Here is a 22,337-nt window from a genome sequence, read left to right on the forward strand (position 1 = left end):
GAAGGAAGGAAGCCATTTATTCATGAGGCCCATAGGGTGGGGACAGAGATACAGTCACAGGCCCTCAATGAGGCCACAGATGGCAACCATGCAGAGAGATCTGAGAGCTTGCACAGGAGTCTTCAAATGCTCCCCTCCTTCCCACAACTCCAGGCCACTGGTGTCAGCATCACACATAGGAGAAATGTCCCAGCATGGCCTCCCCTGGCTCCCTGAGAGCAAAGGCAGCCCCGGGTTACAGAGGAGGAGAGAGAGAGGCAGCAGGATGTGCGCTGTAAACGGCAGGGATGTGGGTGGGGCAGTGGCAGCAGGAGGGAAGGAAAGGAGTAGGGCTCATCTGGGTGGGGGCTCACCTGGAGCGGGCTCAGCTGGCCATGATGTGCTTCACAAATGCTAGAACGAAGGGGAGGGTGAGCTGCCAAGGCTGAGCCTGGTCCCAGTGATTCCTCCCAGAAGCCCCCGCCCTTGCTGAGCCCACCTTCATAATTGATGCACCCATTTGAGTCCTCTTGCCCCGCCATCAGTTTCTCCACCTCATCTTCAGTCAGCCTCTCACCTGGCAGGAGCAGGAGCTGAGTCAGCACTGTTGGCGGGGGGATGGGCTGGGGGAACTGCTGAATCCCTCTGCATGGTGACTCTGCCTTTCCAATGTCTATCCCCCTCCCACCAGCATCGCTCAGAGCCCCTGACCATCACCACCACTTCTGAGGCCAGGAGAATTAATGATCAGAAGGGCAGGGCCTGAGCACGGGTAGCTTGGTGTTTGCATAACTAGTGTGTACTGTCCTCTGTCACAACTAGGCTGGCAGGGGCTCCCTCCATCAGGAGGAAGCCAGGCCCCGCACCCCTCTGGAAACCGTTCCCTTAAGACAACCCTTTGAGGCTAGAGGAAGGGCCCACGGGGTGAGGCTGGGGACCTTGGGGGATGATGTGGAGGTGAACAAAAGATAGCCCACTACCCCCTAGACAAGTCTGGCAGTTTCTTGCTTTGGCACTTTTGTGTGCTGTGCTGATCCTCCTATAAGAGTGTCAACAGCAGCTTCCCCACCCTTCTGCCCCTACAAACACACACACACACACGCACACACAACCCCAGGGACTAGTACAGAGCTGAACACACTAGGCACCCAATACATGTTTGTTGCAGGAAAAAGTCACTTTGAGGAGGGGGCCCCAGCCAGCCAACCACCTGAGGGAAGTGATGTAAGTGAGAGGTGCCCAGGGCCCCATGGAGGTGAGGATGTCCACCCAGCCCACCCGAGACCACCTAGTGCTGTGGCCCAGGAATTTGACCTTGGTTCAATGAACACCGGGACTGAGTTGATCTGAATGTACCTTCCTGCCCTGCTCCATTCCCAGAGCTGTCCCTGCTGGCTCTGTATTCCCAACCTAAATAACATCACTCTCTCCATTTCACAAGTGAGACACAGGCTTGGTGGGTGACAGAGTGGTTTCTCCCAGGGTGCTCCAAAAGAAGGAGTGGGATGGGGAAGAGGTCGCCCTCACCCAGTGTGGCCAGCACGTGGCGGAGCTCAGCACCCATGACCGTGCCATTGCCCTCCTTGTCAAAGACCCTCAGCCCCTCCACAAAGTCCTCATAGGTGGCGGTGTCCTTGTTCTTGGAAATGTGCTGGAGCATGGGCAGGAACGTTTCAAAGTCCATCATCTTGGTATTGAGCTCTGCAGAGAGATAGGGTCTGAGAGGGGTGGGCAGTCTTCCCCTGTGCCTTATAATGAGGAGCCATCACCTCTCACACAGTCCCCAAACCAGTCTATACCACTTTACCATTTCCAAAGCATGCCACTGACACAAGCCACTTTACTGTCTGCTGAGAAAGGCATTGTTTCCATAGCCCTCTGCCGTTCACAAGGCGAGTTTATGGCCATACTCCACCACAGGGGCTCCATCCAATAACCCACATCTACTTTTGGGAAACGTTCCTACCCTAGAGGTTCTTAGAGACCTCACAATCCCTACCATCTGTGATTAGTCAGGAGCATCTGGGACAATCAGAGACCCTCCCTGAGATTTCAGAACCTGGAGGGAAGGGTTTGGGTCTCACTCCTCGATAGGTATCAGTCCCCTCTAACCAGGAAGCCTGGCAAATCAGCTTGGGGCTAGATGGCCCAGCAAACCATCACTCTGTCAACTTCTGAGCATGGCTCTGAGACCAGCCTCAGTGTCCTCACTGGACAATGGAAGAGTGTCCGGAGGGGATTCAGCAGACAGATCCTCATGCTGTCCCACCACTGATGGCAGCCCTCCCTCATAGAGTCCTGGGACTGGCATTAACAGGGGCTCTGAGGCAGGGTGCACTACCTTCCTGTTTCGGCTTCCCCAGGACGCGGAGCACTTCTGCCTGTGTAGGGTTCTGGCCCAGAGCCCGCAGGACATCCCCACACTGCCCATATGTTATCTTCATCTCACACTTGGGTGTGCGGTCAAACAACATGAAGGCTTCCTTGAACTCTGCCAGGAAAGGGCAGTAAGCTTCAATACTCATGGAAAGAGCCCACCTCACTCGAACACCAGGACTCCACCCTCAGACCAGGGAGTCCTGGCCCAGCCCCATAACCCCTGGGCTCAAGGTCCTTGCTCACCTTCAATCTGCTCTGGCGTGAACTCGATCTGAAAAGAGACCCCAAAGACTTGAGTTCCAGGCTCAAAGGGTGGGGCCAGGCCTCCTCCTGGTCACTCCATGGCCAGTCTAGGCCCCAGCTCCTCAGCTGTCCCAGCCTGTCTGTTCCAGCATCAGACAGCCTCCACCACCTAGGACCTCCTGTGGTCCACCTTGACATGCTTCTCCCTCCTTACCCTCCCACCCCATCCAATCTGGAAGTGTTGAGTTTGTGCAGGCCTGATGTCTGATGTCTGGCAGGGCCGTGGCAGGCCCTGATGTCTGGCAGGGCCACATGGCTGGGCAATAGTGAGGAGGGTGGCCTGGCTCCTCAAGGCCTCATCCTAGAGTAGGCCTTACTTGATGCTCCTGGTTTTAGACAGATATGCCTAATTCAAAAGTCCTGACCAGGCTAACTTTGCCCAGAACCCAGTGGCCAGCACTGTCAGCATAAAAGAGATAGAAGACCTTGGGGTGGCAGAAGGAGTGAAGGTACTGATACAGGTCAGAGGGCTTGTGGCAGCACAGGATGGAGTGTGCACAAATGTGCATGTGTGCGCATGTGTGTATGTCTGCATGTGTGTGCCTGTGCAGAACCCCTCAAAGCTAGGCACAGCCACTCACACACCCTGTTTGTGGGCCCCAGGGTACCTCGCATAGCCTAGCACAGAGTAGGGTGAGGGTGGTGCTGCCCAGTGTTTGCTGAGGCCACATTGAGGCTACCCTGAGGTCAGGAGGCCTGCTGAGACCCGGTGACCCTCTCCTCACCCCATACTATTTCTATTTTTATCACTGCAGTCATTAGCCCCAAGGTCAAGGTCACACAAGGGAAAGGAACATGGGAGAGGGGGCATAACTGGCACCTTTCCCACTGCTGCTCCTTGGGAGCCCCACCCAACCACCATAGTGCACCCTGCCATGATTATCCCTCCTGGCTGACTCAAGCCAGTGTTGAGAAGAGCAAATTGCTATTTCTTGCCCCCTGAAAGATCTCTCCCTCCGGAAACCTGCTAAGATTACATTACCTGGGCTCCTGGCAAAAGCCCCCTGTCCTTCACCTGTCAGCTTGAGGGGACTTCATTATTCTTGCCTCTCAGAGGGGAATCTGCGCTACCCTCAGATCTGGTGCCACCATGGACCCCAGGATGGCTGGGGGACAGGGAGCCAACTCTAAGTGCATGTGCTCCGAATCGTCCCTATCAGCCCTGCAAGGGAGGCTTATGTTCTTGTTTCACAGCAGAGGAGACCAAGCTTCAGAGCAGCGAAGGAGCTTGGCAACTGTGAGGAAGCTGAGCTGGGACTTGAACCCCTGTCTCAAAGAACATGAGTAGGTATCTCCAGGAGGGCTCATGAACAGGAGGTGCGACTGTACAGATAGAGTGTAGGTCTTGCTAGGCATGAGGGGACAGAGAGAGCTCCAAAGGGCCCTTCAGGAGGCAGACAGGGCAGCAGTGGCTGGTAGCCAGCCAAGCACAGGGAACAGGCAGGATGCAGGGAGGGTGCTGTTATGCAGATGCCGCAGGTGGGAGTCATGGCTCCCTCCAAGTTTAGACTGGGAAACACTTCCTAGTGGGGTGCAGGGGAGAGGCTCCTGAGGCCACTGGGATAGCTCCATGACCAGCTTCCTGCATGGCTTTTAGGATGTCCCTATCTAGCCTATGCTTCAATTTCCCCACCTAAAACCTGAGGCCCAGAAGCTTTTAGGTCTTTACCAGCTCTGGGCACAGTGACCTTGCAGGGTAAGTGTGACTCAGCCTAGGCTAGGGCCCTGCTTCCCTTACTTCCACCTCATCCACCCTTGGGGACTTGACATAAACTTGGGACCCCTCAATAGGAAAAGGAAGATCTCTGTCTGGTTACAGCGGGGAGGGGGACAGCTAACTCCAAGGATATGAGGTCCAGGGAGAAGGACAAAAGAGAGTCATTTTTCAAAACCACCAAACGGAGTCCCTTTAAACCCCAATCAGAGCTCCACCTAGAAAGTGCATTGGGCTCTCAGCAGCACACAGGGAGCCCTGACCACCATCTCTCCTACTGCAGTCTTCCTGATACCTAAAGTAAGCAGGGCTTGTCTGACCACTGCACAGAAGCTTCCAGCCTCAGCTCACTTCCGGAGCCTGACCCACAACTGTGTAGGTCCACTGTGGGATCCAGTCACCTGTCCCACCCCTCCTTCCATAACCCATCTCCCACACCCACCTTGATTTTGGAGGGATCAAACGCAACCTCCTTTGGGGGCTCAGGCTGAGGTGCTGGTGTGGGAGCTGGAGCTGCCTTGGGTGCTGCCTTGGCCTCATCCTTCTTGGGCTCTGGTTTTTTGGGGGCCATTGGGGCAGTGAGCACAGAGAGGACTGTGGAGAAAAGGATGCACCCAGCGGGGTAGGTGAGCAGCTTGGCCTGCTCCTTTATCCTGCCTAGACACCTCATGACCCCAGCCCCACCCTACAGTGCACAATAGGGACAGGGCCATAAAAGGACATTGGCTCAGCTCAGGGGCTATTTTGGGGCCTGGGGAGGGCATTGTTCAGGCTCAGGAATGGGTGAGGGAGGGGGGCTCTCCATTCCTCCCAGTCACCTGTTGGGGAGAGGGAGGGGGAAGGGGGACTGAGGCTCCTGCTCAGTGCACACATATGCACACACTGGTATGTATGTGCACACATACCCACATACCCACACAGGGGCCCTGCTGCCCCTCAGCAGTTTAATAAATCGAACAAGTACAGGAAGGCTGGCCCAATGTGCGCCGTGTGCCATACTGGGGCCAGAAGGACTAGAATTACCCAAGGACATCTCCTGAGTTAAACTTCCTGTCGATGCATCAAATTCCCTGTGTCCATGGGGGTTGGGGGGGGGTCGGCTGGGCCTGTGTGTGTTGTCTCTGTGTGTCTCTGCCTGGGTCTATGTGTGTATGTTTGTGTGGAGGGGGTCTGTGTGCGTCTGTGTGTGTGTCTGGGAACCATGTCTGTGTCTGTGGGGGGGTTGGGGTGTCTGTGAGTTGCCTCTGTGGGTCCGTATCGGGTGTTTACATATGTGCATCTGTGTGTATGTCTCTGTGAGTGTGTCTGTGGGTGTCGCTTTTGTGTTTATGTCTGGGTGTGTTTACATGTGGCTGTGTGTGAGTGTCTGGTCATGGCGGGCAGCTGCAGCCTAGCTATGGGTCCCAGGGTCTCTGGGAACACCCCAAGGTGTAATATAATGAGCTGCTCCCTCAAGGACAGTCACCCCAGGCCAGCTCAACCGCTCAGACCCCCGCAGCCTCCCCCAGTAGTGCCTGCCTGGCCCTGAGGCCAGCTTCTCGGGTTTAAACCCCTGGCTTCCTCCTGCCCCTCTCTACAGCCCCAGTGACCCACCTTTCCCTACACACTCAGGGGCCAGGCTCCCCACTGTACTCCCTGCTGGAGCGCCTCTGCGCCTCCTCTGCTTGGCACTTTCAAAGCCCGCGGTGCTCCACTGGGCCTCTCCCGGTAGGCTTCTCACTCCTGCTCCGCATGGCTCCATGCCTCCCCTTGCTGACTCTCTGCTGGGGCCCCTGAGAGGGTTTTCATCTCTGAGGGACCCCAATGTGCTGACCAGGGTTTGCCCCTTGTGTCAGCCCTTAGCAGATAGCAGTGACAGAGTGCAGCCTGGCTGGGCCACTGTGTGGGGCGGTGGGAAGGCGGAGGGTGGCATGAGGCTGCTCCAGCACAGGGCACAGGACGCCCAGAAGGGGGACATCTTGCAAACACATTGGGCTCTGTTGCTTGCCCAGTGTCTGTGTCTAGGGGGTAGGAAGGAGGTATTCCTGGTTATTTTTAAGTGCCTGGAGCCTTTGATAGAAACTTCAGAGGCAAGGCCCACCCCCAATCCCCAAGGGCCTTTCCTGGTGTGGAGAGAGGCTGCAGTCTGAGCCTGAAAGGAGGATCCCCCGGGACCTCTACCTGGGACACCCCTCCTTCTTCCTGCTGGGCCCGGTCCCTCTCATCCTGTCACTCAACCTTGCAGAGAGGGGATAGCAGTACAGGCCTGGGGCTGCCCCCCACCCCACTCCTGGCTGAACACATTCCTCCCCTCATCTGGAAGGCAGAACACCCCACATCTGGAAATCTGACAATGTCCGGGGATTTGGGGAGGGCAAGTTTTTCACTTTTCTTCCAGATGTTTGGCAACAGTATTGAGAAAGAAAGGAGTGGGGGGAGGGTTGGCAGAGATGAGCCAGAAATATCACAAGAGGAGAAGACAGCCAGAGGGGGACACACACAGAGAGGTCCCGGGTGGCCACATCGCCCAGGCCTGCTGACCCCTAGGACAAAAGTCACACGGGGGCCCTAGTCACCCACAGGCACAGCCAACAAGGCCAATTTCCTTTCATTCATCATGGGGAAACCGAGGCCCAGAACAGAGGACATACACAGGGCCCCTCCCCTATCCCATTTCTCTCATCCCTACACAACTGCTATCCTTTCAAAATCACCCAACAACTGCTCAAACAGGGGTAAGTCAGTGACATGAGTGTCACAGGCCTCGATTTCTGGGTCTGTGCTTGGGGTGGACAGGCTCATGAAGCCAGCCAAAGCCACACATTGCCACCTTCCTCTGCCTGTGTGTGACAGCATAGAGGGAGTGGCTTGGTCCCCTTCCCTCACACACAGGGCAGGATGCACACAGCCATTCTCACTCCCTCACCAGGACAAAGATCAAGATTAAGGCAGGAACTTCAACTGTCTGAGCTCTGACCCTGGGCATGTCCCTGCTGGCTGCTACAAACAATGGTGTCCAGAGGTTACCCATGGGCCCACCTTCAAACCTATAATGAACACACAGCCCCTAGCAGGGACTCTGCGGGGATCAGCCAGAGCCCTCTCGGGGCCTGTCCCTTTACTGCCAGCAAGACAAGGCAGGGTGTGAGCAAATGAGCAGGCAGGTGGATAGGGGATGTTTGCTAAGGCAGGGAGAGGCGGGTGGCAGTGGCAGTAAGAACAGGTCACATCGTGGCTGGGTGTTCACTCTGCCTTCTAGGTCCTAGCCTGAGCTTCGTGCCCTTCAGGAACAGCAAGCTGGCAGGCAAGATCTCGGAATGACCTGCATGGCCTGGCTCCTACCTGCTTCGGCTCCCCCAGCCCTGGTGTCTGAGCTGTGGTCCAGTCTGCTACAGACTTGCACATTGTGTGTCCCAGCGCCCCTCAGTTAGCCACCTACCCTCGCCCTCCCCCAGAAAGGGGATGCGGGGGAAGATGTGGACCCTGACTTCTGAGGGGCCTATGGATAAAGGCAGGAGACCTCTGGCCACATTGGCCTCCTTCCAGGTTTGTGGCATGGGCCACTTCCTCCCCTGGGCCACGGTCTGAGATTCTGGTCTCGGTGAGATATCACCTGCTCTGAAAAGCCTCTTCAGACCACCCTGGACCTGCTCTCTGTCTTGTGTCTCTCCTTGACCCCTCATCCTTGTATCCCCTAAAATGAGTTTATTTGTTCTCCAGTTTCTTCTGTGTGTCCTCCCTTCCATGATTGTCAGCTGTCACAGGAGGACTCTTTCGTCATTCCACACATATGTATCTCCAGAACCTGGTACACAGGAGGCATTCAATAATTGCTAGATGAGCAAATGTCCTATCTCAGCTTCCCATCTCTTACAGGGTGACTGAAACCCCCTTGTCAAGGTGGCACCTGTGGTCAAGTGGGTAGGGCGCCGGCCCCATATGCCGGAGGTGGCAGGTTCAAACCCAGCCCTGGCCAAAAAAAAAAAAAAAAAGAAACCCCTTGTCAAACCCCATCCCTGGAGTAGGGTGAGGGGGTATGCGGGGACTTTCTGACTGACTAACAGGAGCTCTGGTGATGCAGAGGGCATTCTGGGACAACAATATAGCAGCAATTGCCCCCCAAGCCCACGGGCCACCTTTCCCTGCCTATCTCAATTCAGACCAGCTCTTCACAGCCTGAAGAGGTACTCAAGTATGAAAGCTGGCCACCAGGGGGCATAGAAGGGCTGGGAACCGACTTTTGGTCCTGAACCCCAACCCAAACCAGACCCCAGATCTGGAACCTAGAATTTCAAACCTAGATCCTGGTCTCAGGCTCCATGGTCTGAAACCCAGACTCAGAAGCCGAAACCCAAAGTCCAGAACTACTCATAGACCCAACACCGAGGACCCAGACCCAGAATCTGGCACCCAACCCTGAACCCAGACTCCAAATCCCAGGATGCCAAATCCAGACCTTAAACCCAGACTCAAGATCCTAGACCCCAGTCTCAGGACCCAGGATTCTAAACACAGGCCCCAGATCCAGGATTCAAGACCCAGGCCTCAGGATTCTGGACTCTAAACCCAGACTTCAGAACTATAAATCCAAACCCAAACCCCAAACCCGGACCCAGGACAGGAGCTGATGGTTTTCCAGATCTGCACAGCCTGTTGCCCTGCATGGACATGGGAGGGGTGGGGGAGGAGGAGTAAACTCTTGGCAAGTAGTGGGGTGGGTGCTTGGCAGACCTCCCTGGCAGTTTTCAGAAGGGCATGAGGAATGTCCCTCATCTCATGAGAGCCAATTTGAGGAGCTCAGAGTATGGTTGCCACGTGGAGGGGTTTAGGAGGAGGTGAGGCCTGGCCGTCCCTTGGGCCCAAGAGCAAGAAGCAGGGGAAGAGGATTGGGTTCCCCACGTGCCCTTGTCCCCTAGGCCACAAACTCCACAGGCTGCCCTGGCCTGCCCTGGCCCGCCTTTCCTGGCCCACAGCCTCTGGGCTGGGACACAGGCCCACACTTCCCGGAGGAGTCAAGAACGCGGCCTGGGCCAGACCCAGAGCCTTAGAAGTAGGTCAAATGTTGCTGCACAGCAGGTCCTAGGGACCCTGTCCTGATACAGGCTGGCCCATAGGCTGCAACTTGCCAACCAGGGCACACATGTGTGTCCACATAGATGTGAAATCACCACCATACGCTGGCGTCCGTGAACACAGACCCCACATGGGGGCCCCTAGGACCAGTTGCACTAGCCAGTTGCACAGATTGGGGTACCATGGCCCCAGAGAAGGCAAAGGCTGCCTAGCAACTCTGACTAGAGGTGGCACAAGGAAAGCACAAGAACCAGGAGAAGGAGATGAATTACTGCGCCAGCCCACAGACCTGGAGCCATGGGTTTAAGTCTGACTCCATGGAGGACTTCCCAGCAAGCCTGCTCTGCCACCAACAGGATGTGGCCCACTTCCCGGAGGCATAGCGCAGGGCTTTGAAAGATGGGAAAGAGTGCCCAAGGGGAATGCAGGAGATTCCCCATGCTCCTATGACCCAGCTTGGCCCCTGGTCCTCTTGGTCTCATTTTCCCCACCTTTACAACGGACAGGAGTGGGGCAAGGTGATCTTAGGTTTAGAGGACAGACTCTGCCCCTGAGTCCCAGCCCATCCCCACTACCCCCACACCACACACAGACAACTCTGTCCTTGGGCAGGCCAAACACAACCCTCAGGCCCCTCCCTCTGCCCACTGTGCTGACGGGGACCAGATGCTCCAACCTTGTGGTTCTAGGGGTGGGGGTGGCAGGGCCCAGAGGGCTGGCAGGCAAATCCTGGGTTTGGCCCAGGGACCTATAATCAGCTCCTGCCCCTCTGATCCTGGCCCAGGACTGACGCTTGGGGCTGTGGTGTCCTGGCCGGCTGTGGCCACAGCCGCTATATTTGGGAGCCCAATTCAGCATGACGGAGGGATGGGCAGGCAGGAGCCTCAGGGACCACGGTTTCATGGGGGACAGTATGGGGACAACATTGGCCAGACACAGTCCATTGTGGAAGGAGGGCACAGCCCTGACTTCAGGGCAATAGTCTGTTTTCAGGGACCTGAACAGGGGGCATCAGTGACTGGTCTAAGGAGGATGATTGAAAATGTGGGAAGATTTAACCCCTTATTTAGCCCAGAGTCAGAATCCCAGCTGGAGCCATGCATTCTAAGTACAGGAGCAAGGATGAGGGTCTGTCAAGGGTACATGAGAGCAGAGAAAAGATCTTGAGAGGTGAGGTTTCGGGTAGAGGGGTCTGGGATGGGGGAGTACCAACATACTGTTCAAGGGAGCTAAAAACATAAAGACCTAGGAAAGGGGCAGAGGGAATGGAGTGAGGAGAAGCCCTGAGCCCCAGCTTCCCTGTTCTGCCTGCTGGTCCAGCTTCCGGACAGGGGCCCTGCCCCTCCCCCCAGAATGCCCTGTGGCCTCCCTGAACTGCCCTGGACATTCTCTGCCACTGGGCCAAACCCTGTACTCTCCCACCAGCAGTTTCCCAAAGAGCAAATATTTATTGTCCTTGGAAGAAAAAAAAAAGAGTCCCCTTTTAGGATAGGGGTCTGGGAGCTGCTATTAAGGTTTGCAGGGGTTCAGCAGCAGCCTAAAATGACCAGAAACCCCACCTGGACAGGCTGAAGAGGAGAAAGGAGGGTGTGACATGAGCATGCCTTGGAGGAGAGGATTGGTGCCTGCCCCAGGCTGCTGGGTTGAGGTTCTGCCCTTTACGACCCTGGGCCACACTCTTTCCTCCCTTTGCCTGTATTTCCCCAAGACTTCTCCAGGTCTAAGGGTGTACAGACACTGCTACATGAAGCATGAATATGTGTGTGATTGTAGGGATGTGTGTGGTCTGTGTGTGTGACCTGGGCATGAGGATGGGACCACGTGTGTGATTGTGGGAATGTGTAATCTTGTGTGCTTATATGTGTCACCATGAGCATGAGGCTGTGACCCATGGGTATGAGCATACCTGGGTGCTTCTGGCTCTGTGTGCGTGTCTGTCTGTGAGCCTGTTCATCTGCTGGCATGGGCAGGGTGGGGGCCTGTGGACTCCACCTCTGTTGAATGGCCAATTCAGTCAAAAATGCAAGTAAATTTAGCAGGGGGAAAAAAAACCCGTCAGTCAGATGAGGAGTCTGAATTGAGTGGTTGTTTGACTGGATGGACCAACTGTCTCAGGCAAACAGTTCACGCTGGCTGGGAGAAGGAACTGGCTCCCCTAGGCCATCAGGGAGAAACTGGAGATGACATGACATAAGGACCCTCGATCATGGCAGAGACCAAGACACAGAGATTGAGCCAGAGACGACAGACAGAAACAGAGAGAGATGGAGCAGAGTCAGAAACAGGGGATAGAGGTTGGTAGGTGGGCCAGGGACAAAGGTAGGGAAGAATGGAGAGAAGAATGCAGTTTCCCAGAGCAGTCCTGTCAGCCCTTACTTTGGTTTCCAACTGGCAGAAGGCAAGGTCATTCCCACCTCCAACCCACCTTGAAGCAGCCGCAGTGGACAAGGAGTGGGCACCAGACCAGGGTGCAGGAAAAGAGGGTGGGCATAGGCTGTTGGACAGAAGGGACAGGATGAGAAAGGAGTCAACAGTGCTGGAGGTGAAGGCAGGAGGGTGACAAGGAGGCAATGGTGGTGATGACAGTGGAGAGGCAAAGCCGGCTGGGAGACCATCCCTGCTCCCTTGCAGACCCCACCTAGCTGTGGTGCCCCCCCCAAGACCCAGAGCTGTCCCCACTCTGCCCTACCCAGAACCAGCTGTGGCCTTGCCTCTGTGGCCCAGGGTGTGGATGCTGTGTTAAAAATGGCCCAAGTCCCCAGCCAAGAATAGTTAGGATCAATTCCGGTACCTGCCTGTGTGGGTATTTATATATCCACCCACCCAGTGTGGTTATGTGTCTCTCTCTCTCTCTCTCACACACACACACACACACACACACACACACCGAGGATGCCCAGTCAGGCTAACCTGCCCTCCTGCGTGTCTGAGTCTGCTGTCCGTCTGGATATATCCACTGGCCCCTGGACGCTGCCTGCTCTGCCTTTGCCCACTCTGCATGGTTCCTTTCCATCAGCACTGGGGCCAACAGGAATCACACGTGCACATGCACACTGAACCTACACATCTTTCCACACCTCCTCACGCTGCACAGACGCCTTTGCATGCACGTTCACACATTTGCGCACACATCCACACACTTCTGTGCATACATGCTTTTGCACACATTCACATGCCTTTGGCTACACATGCATACACCCCACACACACACCCCTAATACACCACATTTTTGAGCTCGCAGGTCTAGAAGAACACTCAGGTGTGATTCCTGGGTGGAAATCAGAGCAATAGGGAGGAGGAACAAGGCTGAAGACAGCAGAAATCAGGGGACCCTACCAGGCCTGCTTGGCATGGTCTGCGTGGTACATGCCTGTATGTATATAAACATGTATGTGCAGGTGTTTGGAGCCTTTCCACTGCCTCTTCCCCCACACTCCTGAAGGGCCATCCCACCCCACCCTATTCACAGAAGGGAAAACAAAGGCCCAAGCCGAGCAGCTGGGACAGGGAGGTCAGCATCCCCGATGTGGGGCTTGTAAGCTTCAGCATCTGGTGTTGTTTTTGGCACATCCAGGTCAGATAAGGATGGGGTCAGAGCTCGGCTCTCGTGGGAAAGGACTCTCTGGAAGGCTCCCTACCCATTCCTTTCCCAGATCTTAGACCCCAAGCAAGCAAGAGGAAAGCAAAAGAAAAGAAGGATGGAGGACAGGCAAGTTCCCATCGGGTCAGCCTGGGGGATTATGGGGAGACTGCAGCAGGTTCAGAGACCTCAGGCATGTGAAGTGCTCAGGAATGTGAAGCAACCACTCAGACCAGCACGGGACCCCCCAAGTATAGGACCTAGAGTGGATGAGGAGGGGCAAAGCCAGGCACTCAGCTCTCTGAGCCCTCTGCCCCACGGAGCCTCATGAGGTTCTAGAGCCAGGGCTGAAGTTGGGGATTCTGTGTCTATGGGTCTGAAGCTGGGCTGGAAAAAGAAACCGTTTGGAGAAACAGTTGGAATATTAGGAGACATGGAAGCATCATCCTCCTGATACAAAGCGCATCAGGGTACTGGTCCTGGGACTGGTATCTGGACCTGCTGGGGACAGAGGACACAGTTCTGGTGCTGGTCTCATCACAGATTCCTGGAGCCTCTCCCCTCTGGAGTCCTCAGTGTTCACACTTGTACAATGGGGTACCCTTGATGTCACTGTGGGGCATCCTTGGACCTGAGTGTGCTCCCATTGCCCTAAACCTTTGCCCCTGCCCAGGTCTCAGGTATGGGGGAGGGCTGAAGCTTATAGCCAAGTCAACAAGGGAACAATGGCTGGAATTCTGCACAAACACAGGAGCTAAGGCAAAGCTGCAGATAAGTTGGGAGGGAGTAGGGCATTCCAAACCCCCAGGGAGCCCTGTTACTCAGTAAGCACCACCCATCTGAAGGGGACCTGTCTTCAGGAGTCCTGGTCTAAGGCATATAAGCAGAAGAGCCTGTATGGTGGCTGTAGCAGGGGATGCTTAGGGTCCTGAGAGCCCTTCCCCAGCTGGCTCCCAACTAGCATGTTCACAGCCTCCACCCAGCCTGTAATCACTGTCATCACTGTAGAAGCACTTCCTGGGGTCAGGCTGCCAGGAGCCACCACCACCATCCAGGGCCCCCCTTGCCTGACATTGGGGTCCAGAGAGAGGACATGCCATTCTCTTCATGCCCATAATCTCCCTGGGGGAGTAGCTAAAGAGACTACTGGAGCGGGCTGGGCTGGGGGACCAGTGCGGGTCTTCCCTATTGGCCACAGGCCTTCCAGGCTTCAGTCTCTCATCTCGGGGTCAAGCTAGAATCACTCCAACTCGACCCTTGGGCTGCTCCCTGATTTGAGAACTTACCATCAGATGTACTCAATGTGATAAAGTTCCCTGGAGGAGTACGTTCAATGAATGACAAGGACTTGTGAAGAGGCCTGAGGAGAGTCCTTCTAAGGTCCTGGGCTTTGCTGCCTCCTTATGAGGAAATGGAACCTCCCCACAGCAATTGAGAGACCAAGGGGTGCAGTGGGCAGGGTGTTTAGAGTCCAGAGCTCCAGGGGCTTACTATCCCTTAGGACAGTGGCAGCCAAGCATCATGCCCAGTACAAATACCCTCATCACCAGCAGTGCAGATCTGGGAAGATTTCCGTGAGGAAGGTGCTTGTGAAGGGCACACAGGAGCCCCCAGGCTGAGGAGGGAAGGACAAATCAGACAGGGAGGAGGCAAAGAGCTCATGCGGGGCGGGGGGGTGGGGGGAGTAGGAACAGAGGGCAGTGGCCAGATAGGGAGTTAGCGCCCCAAAGGCGTGGGTCAGACCTGGCTCTTCACAGTAAGCATACATTCAAGGAACCAGGGAAGGCAGGGAGAGTTTTCAGAACTGCTCCTTTCTCCTCCCTCTCCTCTGTCTGCTAGGTCATCTCTTCTTTGCCCCCTTTACCCCCAATAAGCCCTCTGTGTTTATGCTTGAGTGGGAAAATTGATGTGGACCCACACTGAGTTGGAGGAGCGGAGGTGGCTACCCTTCCATCGTTGACCCAGCTCTGCTAACTAGGACAGGAATGGCTTCAGGAGCCAGCTGTGCTGGGAGAGGGTGTTGCTGGTGGGGACAGGATGCTCTGGATGGCCAGAAAGTCAGTGCACCAGTCCTCTGCCTCTGTGGAGTACAGTGGGGCTGGGGGATCCCTAGTCCATCAACCTCCCCAAGGCGTCCATGACTAAGTCCAGGAAATGGCCGCTCACCACCTCCTGAGGAGGCAGAGAGAGGGATAGAGCGGTGGCTGGAGCAGGCAGGAGCTGGGTGTGTGACTTTGGGCAGCAGCCCTGCCTTCACTGAGCCAGACCAGAGAGCTGCCAGTGCCCCTCCAGCTTCAGGGAGGTGTCCGAGTATGCAGAGCCACCCTTCTTTTGTCCCTAGAACCTCCCTGAAACCAGCAACCCACCTGTCACCAGTGAGGGCCCTTCAGTCTCTCCCACAGAGGCTCACTTCAGAGCGCCTGGTTGTTTGGGAGGGCTGGGTCTGGATGAGCCTGGTGACCTCTGGCACACTGTTGCCCCTCTCTGGATGTCACTCTCCCGAACACCGTTTTATAAACTTCCCCAAAGTGCTTCCCCTTTCTGGCCAGTTCAGCCAACATCCATGTTGCCTCTGGGCCAGGCTCTGTACCGGATGCAGGATAGCCAGGCAGACACAGCCCTGAGATGTTCCCAGTGACCGTCAGCTCATTGCCTCACCCCAGACCATTGTCCCCTGAGGCATTCAGGATGAGAGGAAACTGAGGCCCAGAGAGATGGTCCAGCAAGAGCAGGGACCACCCACACAGAGGGCTCCTCCAGGCCCAAATAGGGCCAGAGTGTCAAGACTAAAGGTTTGCCACCCTAGGTCTTCCTGACACAGGCTCAAGTAAGGACCTAGTGTCTGAGCTAACCCCCTCCCCACTGCCTTCTCCTTCCTGGCCCCCTCCTCCCTTCAAACCGCAGGACCCAGCAGCCTCTGGAACGCTTGCCCAGGACCTCGGTGATATTTTGAGTTTAAGAAAACTTTGCAGTCGGCAGGAGCTCTTAAAGGTTATAAATAGCAGCAGTGGGAGCCCATGCCGGGAGAGGCGGAAACACGTGTCAAACACGCCTGGGAGGGGGGTATTCCGAGGCATAGGACCCCCCCCACTCTCCTCCCCCCACACACACTAGGGACCCTCCAGGCTTCTGGGGATTTTACAACCACCTAAGTGGGAAGTCACACCCCACCCGGAAGGTATCTAGGAAACAAGACCCCTTCTGGCCCCCCACCAGGGTCCCCAGTGGCTGGCTAGGTTGCCTGGGGCATGTGGGGGAGGCTGTACTGCTGAAAGGGGATTTGGGGTAGAAAGTCTTTCTCCTACCCCTGTGTTATGCTATGTACCAACAGGGATGTTCCTCAGAGCTGCCTATGGGAAGAGCAGGACTGAGGGTGGGGTTTGGAGAGTGTCCGCTCTAACCCCAGTCAGTGGCTGAGGGAACTAAAGGTGGGGATGGAATTGTTTCAAGGTCATGGGAAAGCTGGGCTGGGTTTAAACCCCTAAGCTGCAGTTCTTCCCACCAAATGCTGCCACTGCCTTCTTTCCATTTCCAGGGACCACAGGACAATGCTTTAACCCACTCCAATAAAACACAGTGGGAGACTGCAGACAATGTGCAACACCGGGGTAAATAGGCCTAGTGCCTCACCACTTAGCAATCTGTCCAAGCCCAGTGTTTCTGTTTCCGATGAAGATCTCCTGTTGAACAGATAAGGTCAAGAAGGTTGGAGAAGACAAGAGACTTTCTACTATAGTGGGATGTGTGCCCATACCTACCCTGCCAGGGTAGACTGTCAACAACCAAAGGCCAGGTAAGGGGTCTTAGCAACCAAGTCAGCTCTGACGGGGGCCGCTGCAGTTTCAGGCTTGCCTTGAAAACCATACAATTTGAGGATGTGCCTGCAGAAGCCTAGCCTGAGAAGGCCCAGACCTGCCTTATGGGGCCTGATCTAAGAGAAAACAGGTTTTTGTTTGTTTGTTTGTTTGTCTGTTTGAGACAGAATCTCACTATGTGGCACTCATAGAGTGCTGTGCTGCACAGCTCACAGCAAGCTCAAACTTTTGGGCTCAAGAGATTCTCTTGGTTGGCACCTGTGGTTCAGTGAGTAGGGCACTGGCCCCATATACGGAGGGTGGCAGGTTCAAACCTGTCCCCGGCCAAACTGCAACAAAAAAAACAGCCGGGCGGGCGGCGCCTGTGGCTCAAGGAGTAGGGCCCCGGTCCCATATGCCAGAGGTGGCAGGCTCAAACTCAGCCCCGGCCAAAAACCACAAAAAAAAAAAAAAATAGCCAGGCATTGTGGCTGGTGCATGTAGTCCCAGCTTCTTGGGAGGCAAGAGAATCACCTATGCCTAAGAGCTGGAGGTTGCTGTGAGCTGTGACACCACAGCACTCTACCGATAGTGACAAAGTGAGACTCTGTCTCTAAAAAAAAATAAAAAAAGAAATTCTCTTGCCACAGCCTCCCAAAGCCCAGCTATTTTATAGTAGTTGTCATTGTTGTTTAGCAGGCCGGGGCCAGGTTCAAATCCACCAGCCCCAGTGCATGTGGCTGGCGCCCTAACAACTAAGCTATGGGCACTAAGCCTAAGAGAAAACAGTTTGAAGAGGCCTTCAAAGGAACACTTCAACCTCCACTGTCTCTCTGGATTTTGCCAACTGCCCAGCAATGTGCATGGGACAGGAATCCTTAACTCCAAAGCAAAGACCTGGAAACTGAGGTGTGTCTGAGGCTCCCACTCACCATCCTCAGTCCTGCCTCACTCATGCCCCACCTGCTGCCCATGGCCCCCAGCAGGTCTGGGGGCGGCAACCAGGCTTGGTGTCTAGGCGTTGTGAACCTCAGGGAGCCCCAAAGGGTTTATGGGGCTCCCAATGAATGGGAGCCTGTTGAGCTCAGAGGGGGCCAGCCTGAGTAAACATGGCTGGTCTGAGCTGCTATTTTCCCCCTGCCTCTTTCCCCAGGACCCAGGACCAAGATACGACTTCCTGTCCCCGGAGCTGAGGGCTGGACTCACCCCTGAGAGCCCTGAGCTGGGGCTCCCTGGAAGAACAAAGACTGGCCTGCACATGCAGCCCAAAACTTGAGGGGAGAACGAGCTTGTGGTTCTCAGGTTCAAAGGCCTGCCCACATCCAAGACCCCTTTGAGCCTCAAGCTGACCATCTATTAAAGGCAGATCAGAAAACTGAGGCCATGAGCAAGAAGGAGTCCAGCTGAGAGCCCCACAGGTCAGAACAAAATAAGTCCCAGCCTCCTGATTCAGTGAGGATTCCCCCAGCCAGTGAGGATGGGGGAATGTGGAAGAACAGGGTGCTGCATGTCAACGCAGCAGAGGGAAAGGCTCTGGGAGAGCCAGGGCAGTAGGGCAGCAGGGAAGCTTTCATACAGCAGGAGAGCTCCCCTCCCTTTAGACCCAACTGCCCACTGACCTGCAGAGCTGAAATGTTGCCCTCACTATGCATGGACAGGAACCTGGTCACAGAACACCTGTGCATCCTGAAATCAGCACATTTCAGAGTAGCCAGGGGCAGGAGCCCTATAAGTGCTGTTGGTCAGTCTTACTATTTGTCCTGGTCAGTCCATTATACTATGTGGGTCTCCATTTCCCCCACCTAGAGGCCAGGTAATGACAAGCTCCCTGCCTTCCTTTCTAGCTTGTGATCCAGAAAGTACTTTCGAAACTGCAACATGTGGTACCCTCTCCAGGAGCCTAGAAGACTCAGGAAAGGTGGCTTCTGGGGCTGGGGGCCCTAGGAATGTGCCCCAGTGACTGAGGGATGGTTGGGGCCAGCAGCCTTATGTGCTGGGCACCGGGGACTATGGCTGGAATGTGCTGACTGGCAGCTGTCACGTGAATCATTACACCTAGTCAGGCCGAGCCTAGGACTTCTAGACAAAAACCAGCTCAGGCTGGTCTCAGGCAGAAAGGCAGCCTTTAGCCAGGGTTAATGAACCCTGGGGTGAAGTTTCCAGGATCTTGCATGGTCTCTGTCTCCCTCTCTGCCCATATCTTCACCCTCAGCATCCAGCCCTAGTTCTACAGACCCACAAAGTGAGGTCATCCTGTCCACTCTGTGACTGGTAATGGCATGAGCAGACCCTGAGCTGGTGAAGATTTGGAGGCCAGACAGAGAGGGCTTCCAGGTGGGCTCCACACCAGGATGCTCCAATCAAATATGGGGCATCTATGGGGGCTATAGGGGTCAGGACAAGGGCTGGAATGGAATAGGGTCCTCACATCTCTCCTGGTTGGGAGCTACCCAGTGCTGGCAGGTCAGGCATTCTCAGGTCTCAGTTTTCCTGCTAGTGACATTGGTGAACCACCCTAGCCTCCACCCGATTTCTCTGGGTGTCTAAAACTTGAATGAAATCAGTTGTAGGGGTTGTGAGATGTGGAAAAGACTAGAAAGGTTAAACAGGGTTACAGAGACAGACAGAAGGAGAGTTAGAGAGAGGCTTGGCAAGTCAAGGAGAGGACCACTGAGGCACACACATACCTGAGGGCCTGAGTGGGCCAGGGTTCCTGGCAGGCAGACCCATGGTGTCGGGAGAAGGACCCATTCCAGGGCATCTGAACACTGGCACACTTAGAGATGCCTCTCCCCCTCTCCCCACTGCTACCCCGCCCAACTAGGGGTCTAGGACAAAGTCCTGAGCCAGTTCAGGGCTTAGTAAAAAATAATTAATTTTTCTTTTCAAGTGAAGGCTCTGACTCAGGTATTTTCCTGTCTATTCCCAACATCCTTGCTTAGGCCTGAACCACAGAAGCTGCTCAGGGGCTGTTGATGGCCTCCCCGTGGCCAACTTGAGTCTGCTCTGCAACCTCAGGCCCTACTTGGAAGGCCTGTGGATTCCAGGTAAGTGGGGTCCAGGGAGGACAGGGGAGCCTGAGCACAGTAGGGAGGGGCAAGTCTGTGGTTCCCCATGAGGTGAGCATGTTGTGCCTGGGTCATACATGCCATTGCTATGGGCAGAAAAGGCATTCCTGCATAAATACATGTCTGTGGACCTGCAAACATGGGAGGGAGAGGAAGCCTATACTCCTAGCTGCCTTGGGAGCACTTCCTGACTGGGACAGACCTGCTGACCCCAGGTGCTCCCATTCTCCTTCCCTTCACATTCCTGAGAGGTGAAAGAGCCAGGCAGCCAGGCTCCAGCCCAAAGGGAGGGGGCTGCCTAACCAGCTGCTGTGAGAGCCTCCAGTGACTCAGCTGGGTGGGGGGTGTTTATGAGCAGCCAAAATGGCTGTAAAAGTGGCACCTCGCTTCACATATGGCCTGGCCATCCCCTCCCCTACTGGCCCTTTGCCTCAAAAAGCCTCCAGAAGAGTCTGGAACCTGAAGTGTCTGGGGTTGAGGCCTAGGTTGGAGGCTTGGCCTGGGGTCAGGGTTCAGCCAGGGGCTAGAAATCAGATGGGGATAAGAACTCAGCCTAGGGTCAGGTTCATCATGGAGATGGAGATCAGTCTGGGATCAGAGCTAAGCTGAGGATGCAGGCTGATTTGGGGGCTAATGCTGGGATGAAGTGCTGGGAGAGTGTGATGATATGGAACATGTGGGTCGTTTGTTCCCAGAGACCCTTAGGCTGGGGCTTCCTGAGGGTTTTCTGATGGAGTGAGGGAAGGCTGCAATACTCAGAGAGCTGAGCCTCTGCCTTTCCCACTGGAGTCTAATGCCCACCCTGGCCTCAGGGTCTGTGTACCTTGCCCAGAGGCCTACTCACAGTGGCATGGAGGTTGCAGCAGAGGCTTGTCAGTCTGTGACTGCCACACCAGTAAGGGTGGACCCAGGGGCCCAGCCCCTGAGTTCTGAGCTTCTTAACCATCTTGGCTCTTCCTTCTGGGCCCCAGGCTGGGGATCAGAGACAAGAACTCACTCCCACTCCCCAACTCCAGCAAGGCCTTTTCAAACACCATTGAAACTGACCTGAAACTAACCAGAAACTGACCTCAAGGCCCTGGGGCCTGACCAAGAAGAGTAGGCTGGCTCTGCTAGGTGCTAGGGTGCTACCAGTTAATGTGTGACACCCCTACCCTCATGGTAGCACTTTAACCAGAGGCCTGAGGGTGAATTAGGGGATCACTGGCCCCACCCACAGCTGTGGAATGTCCAGCAGGGGATTCTAGGGTGAGGCATATAAATTACAGCTAGGGGTATGCCCTTAAGAGACCCAGAGCCCATCAGATCTCTCTGCAGCCCCATCTACAGCCCACCCTGGTCTTCCCAAGTACAAATATTATTTGTTTTCAAATCTTAAGCTTTCTCATGTCAGAACTGAGGACTCCCTCACCCCATCATCCCCTATGTTACCTCTTAGTCCTTCCAATCACTCCATGAATGTTCTTTTCTCATCACCAAGGGTGGGTGTGGGAGGTCAACTGTCATAGAGTCATATAGAAACAGAGACACAAAGCTGAGACCATCAAAATGTAACACTGAAGAACCCCAAGTGTTCTTTGGGTGCTCACTCTGGGTACCTGATCTCTGTCCCTGTTCCAAGGAGCATAGGAGGAAGCCTGAACTCACAGTCACTCCAGTAATGGATAACATGCCCTTGTGTAAAGGGCATCCTTTACACAAAGCAGAGGAAACAATAAAGATAGAGACGGGGTGGGGGTGGGGGGGTGGAACCTAGCAAGAAGGCCAGGAACCTAGCTGATGGTGCCAGTTGGAGAGAGTCACCTTTGGAGGAAACTGTCTCAAACAGCACTGTCCTTCAATGCCAAGACAGAAAACTTGAGGGCAGTGACACGGAGAAGGGATACGGCCATAGAAATGTGTGGGGAAGACAGCTGTGGGTGCAGTCTGGAAGATGGGTGGATTGAGCTGGATTAGGCTTGAGGGCCCATTCACACTGAGGTTTAGAGGGCAGATTTAAGGGCTCTGAGAAGCTCAGTTTCCACAGGGTTAGTCTGGAGAGCCCCTGCAGACAGACTGGACACCCACCCTCAGAGGCACTAAACAGTAAAGCTAAAAGTGCCCTTTGAATCAACTGGTCAACTCCCCCATTTTACAGATGAGGAAACTGAGGCCCAGACAGTGAGAGAGTCCTGGGACACACAATTGGTAAGTTGACAAGCAGAGGCTGCCACTTAGCCCAGAGAATATTTTCTAAAGCCACTTAAGTTGGCTCACCATCCTTAAAGCTTGACCCTCCAGGCATTCCAGCCCCTCCCTCAGTCTCAGCTTCCCCACCTGGTGAGTGACTCCTCCTCTTACAGCTCAGGCGTTGCCACCAGGATCGGGCCCATAAGTCCCGCCTCCGTCTGGCCTCAGCCCCCTAGGATCCTCTTTCCTTTCCCCTAAATAGAGGGTCCCCAGCAGAACTAAGCTGGTGGAAAGCATTT

At 55.1% G+C, this 22,337-nt stretch overlaps 2 protein-coding genes across 7 annotated transcripts in view; one reads left to right on the forward strand and one right to left on the reverse strand.

Moving 5' to 3' along the window:
* The window catches only part of MYL3 (myosin light chain 3), a 22,935-nt gene continuing 598 nt past the window's right edge, over positions 1 to 22,337 (reverse strand). Inside the window, exons 1-7 of one of the 4 annotated variants that reach the window (XM_053599659.1) lie at positions 19,489 to 19,606; positions 4,818 to 4,969; positions 2,602 to 2,629; positions 2,321 to 2,470; positions 1,507 to 1,680; positions 479 to 556; positions 1 to 393 (exon numbers count right to left, since the gene is read on the reverse strand). In XM_053599659.1, the coding sequence (XP_053455634.1) occupies positions 365 to 393; positions 479 to 556; positions 1,507 to 1,680; positions 2,321 to 2,470; positions 2,602 to 2,629; positions 4,818 to 4,969; positions 19,489 to 19,552 (675 nt within the window). In that variant the 5' untranslated portion in view covers positions 19,553 to 19,606 and the 3' untranslated portion in view covers positions 1 to 364. Of the gene's footprint in view, positions 394 to 478; positions 557 to 1,506; positions 1,681 to 2,320; positions 2,471 to 2,601; positions 2,630 to 4,817; positions 4,970 to 5,968; positions 5,988 to 16,637; positions 16,657 to 19,488; positions 19,607 to 22,337 lie in introns of those variants that run through there. The other 3 variants (XM_053599661.1, XM_053599658.1, XM_053599660.1) reach the window with 3 other exon arrangements.
* The window catches only part of PTH1R (parathyroid hormone 1 receptor), a 24,390-nt gene continuing 21,756 nt past the window's right edge, over positions 19,704 to 22,337 (forward strand). For 2 of the 3 annotated variants that reach the window (XM_053599653.1, XM_053599654.1), the window contains exons 1-2: positions 19,704 to 19,848; positions 22,007 to 22,056. The gene's annotated coding sequence lies outside the window, so the exon portion shown is untranslated. The remainder of the gene's footprint in view (positions 19,849 to 22,006; positions 22,057 to 22,337) is intronic. The other variant, XM_053599657.1, reaches the window with a different exon arrangement.

This window comes from Nycticebus coucang, chromosome 8 (assembly GCF_027406575.1).
Source record: "Nycticebus coucang isolate mNycCou1 chromosome 8, mNycCou1.pri, whole genome shotgun sequence".
Classification (NCBI taxonomy): domain Eukaryota; kingdom Metazoa; phylum Chordata; class Mammalia; order Primates; family Lorisidae; genus Nycticebus; species Nycticebus coucang.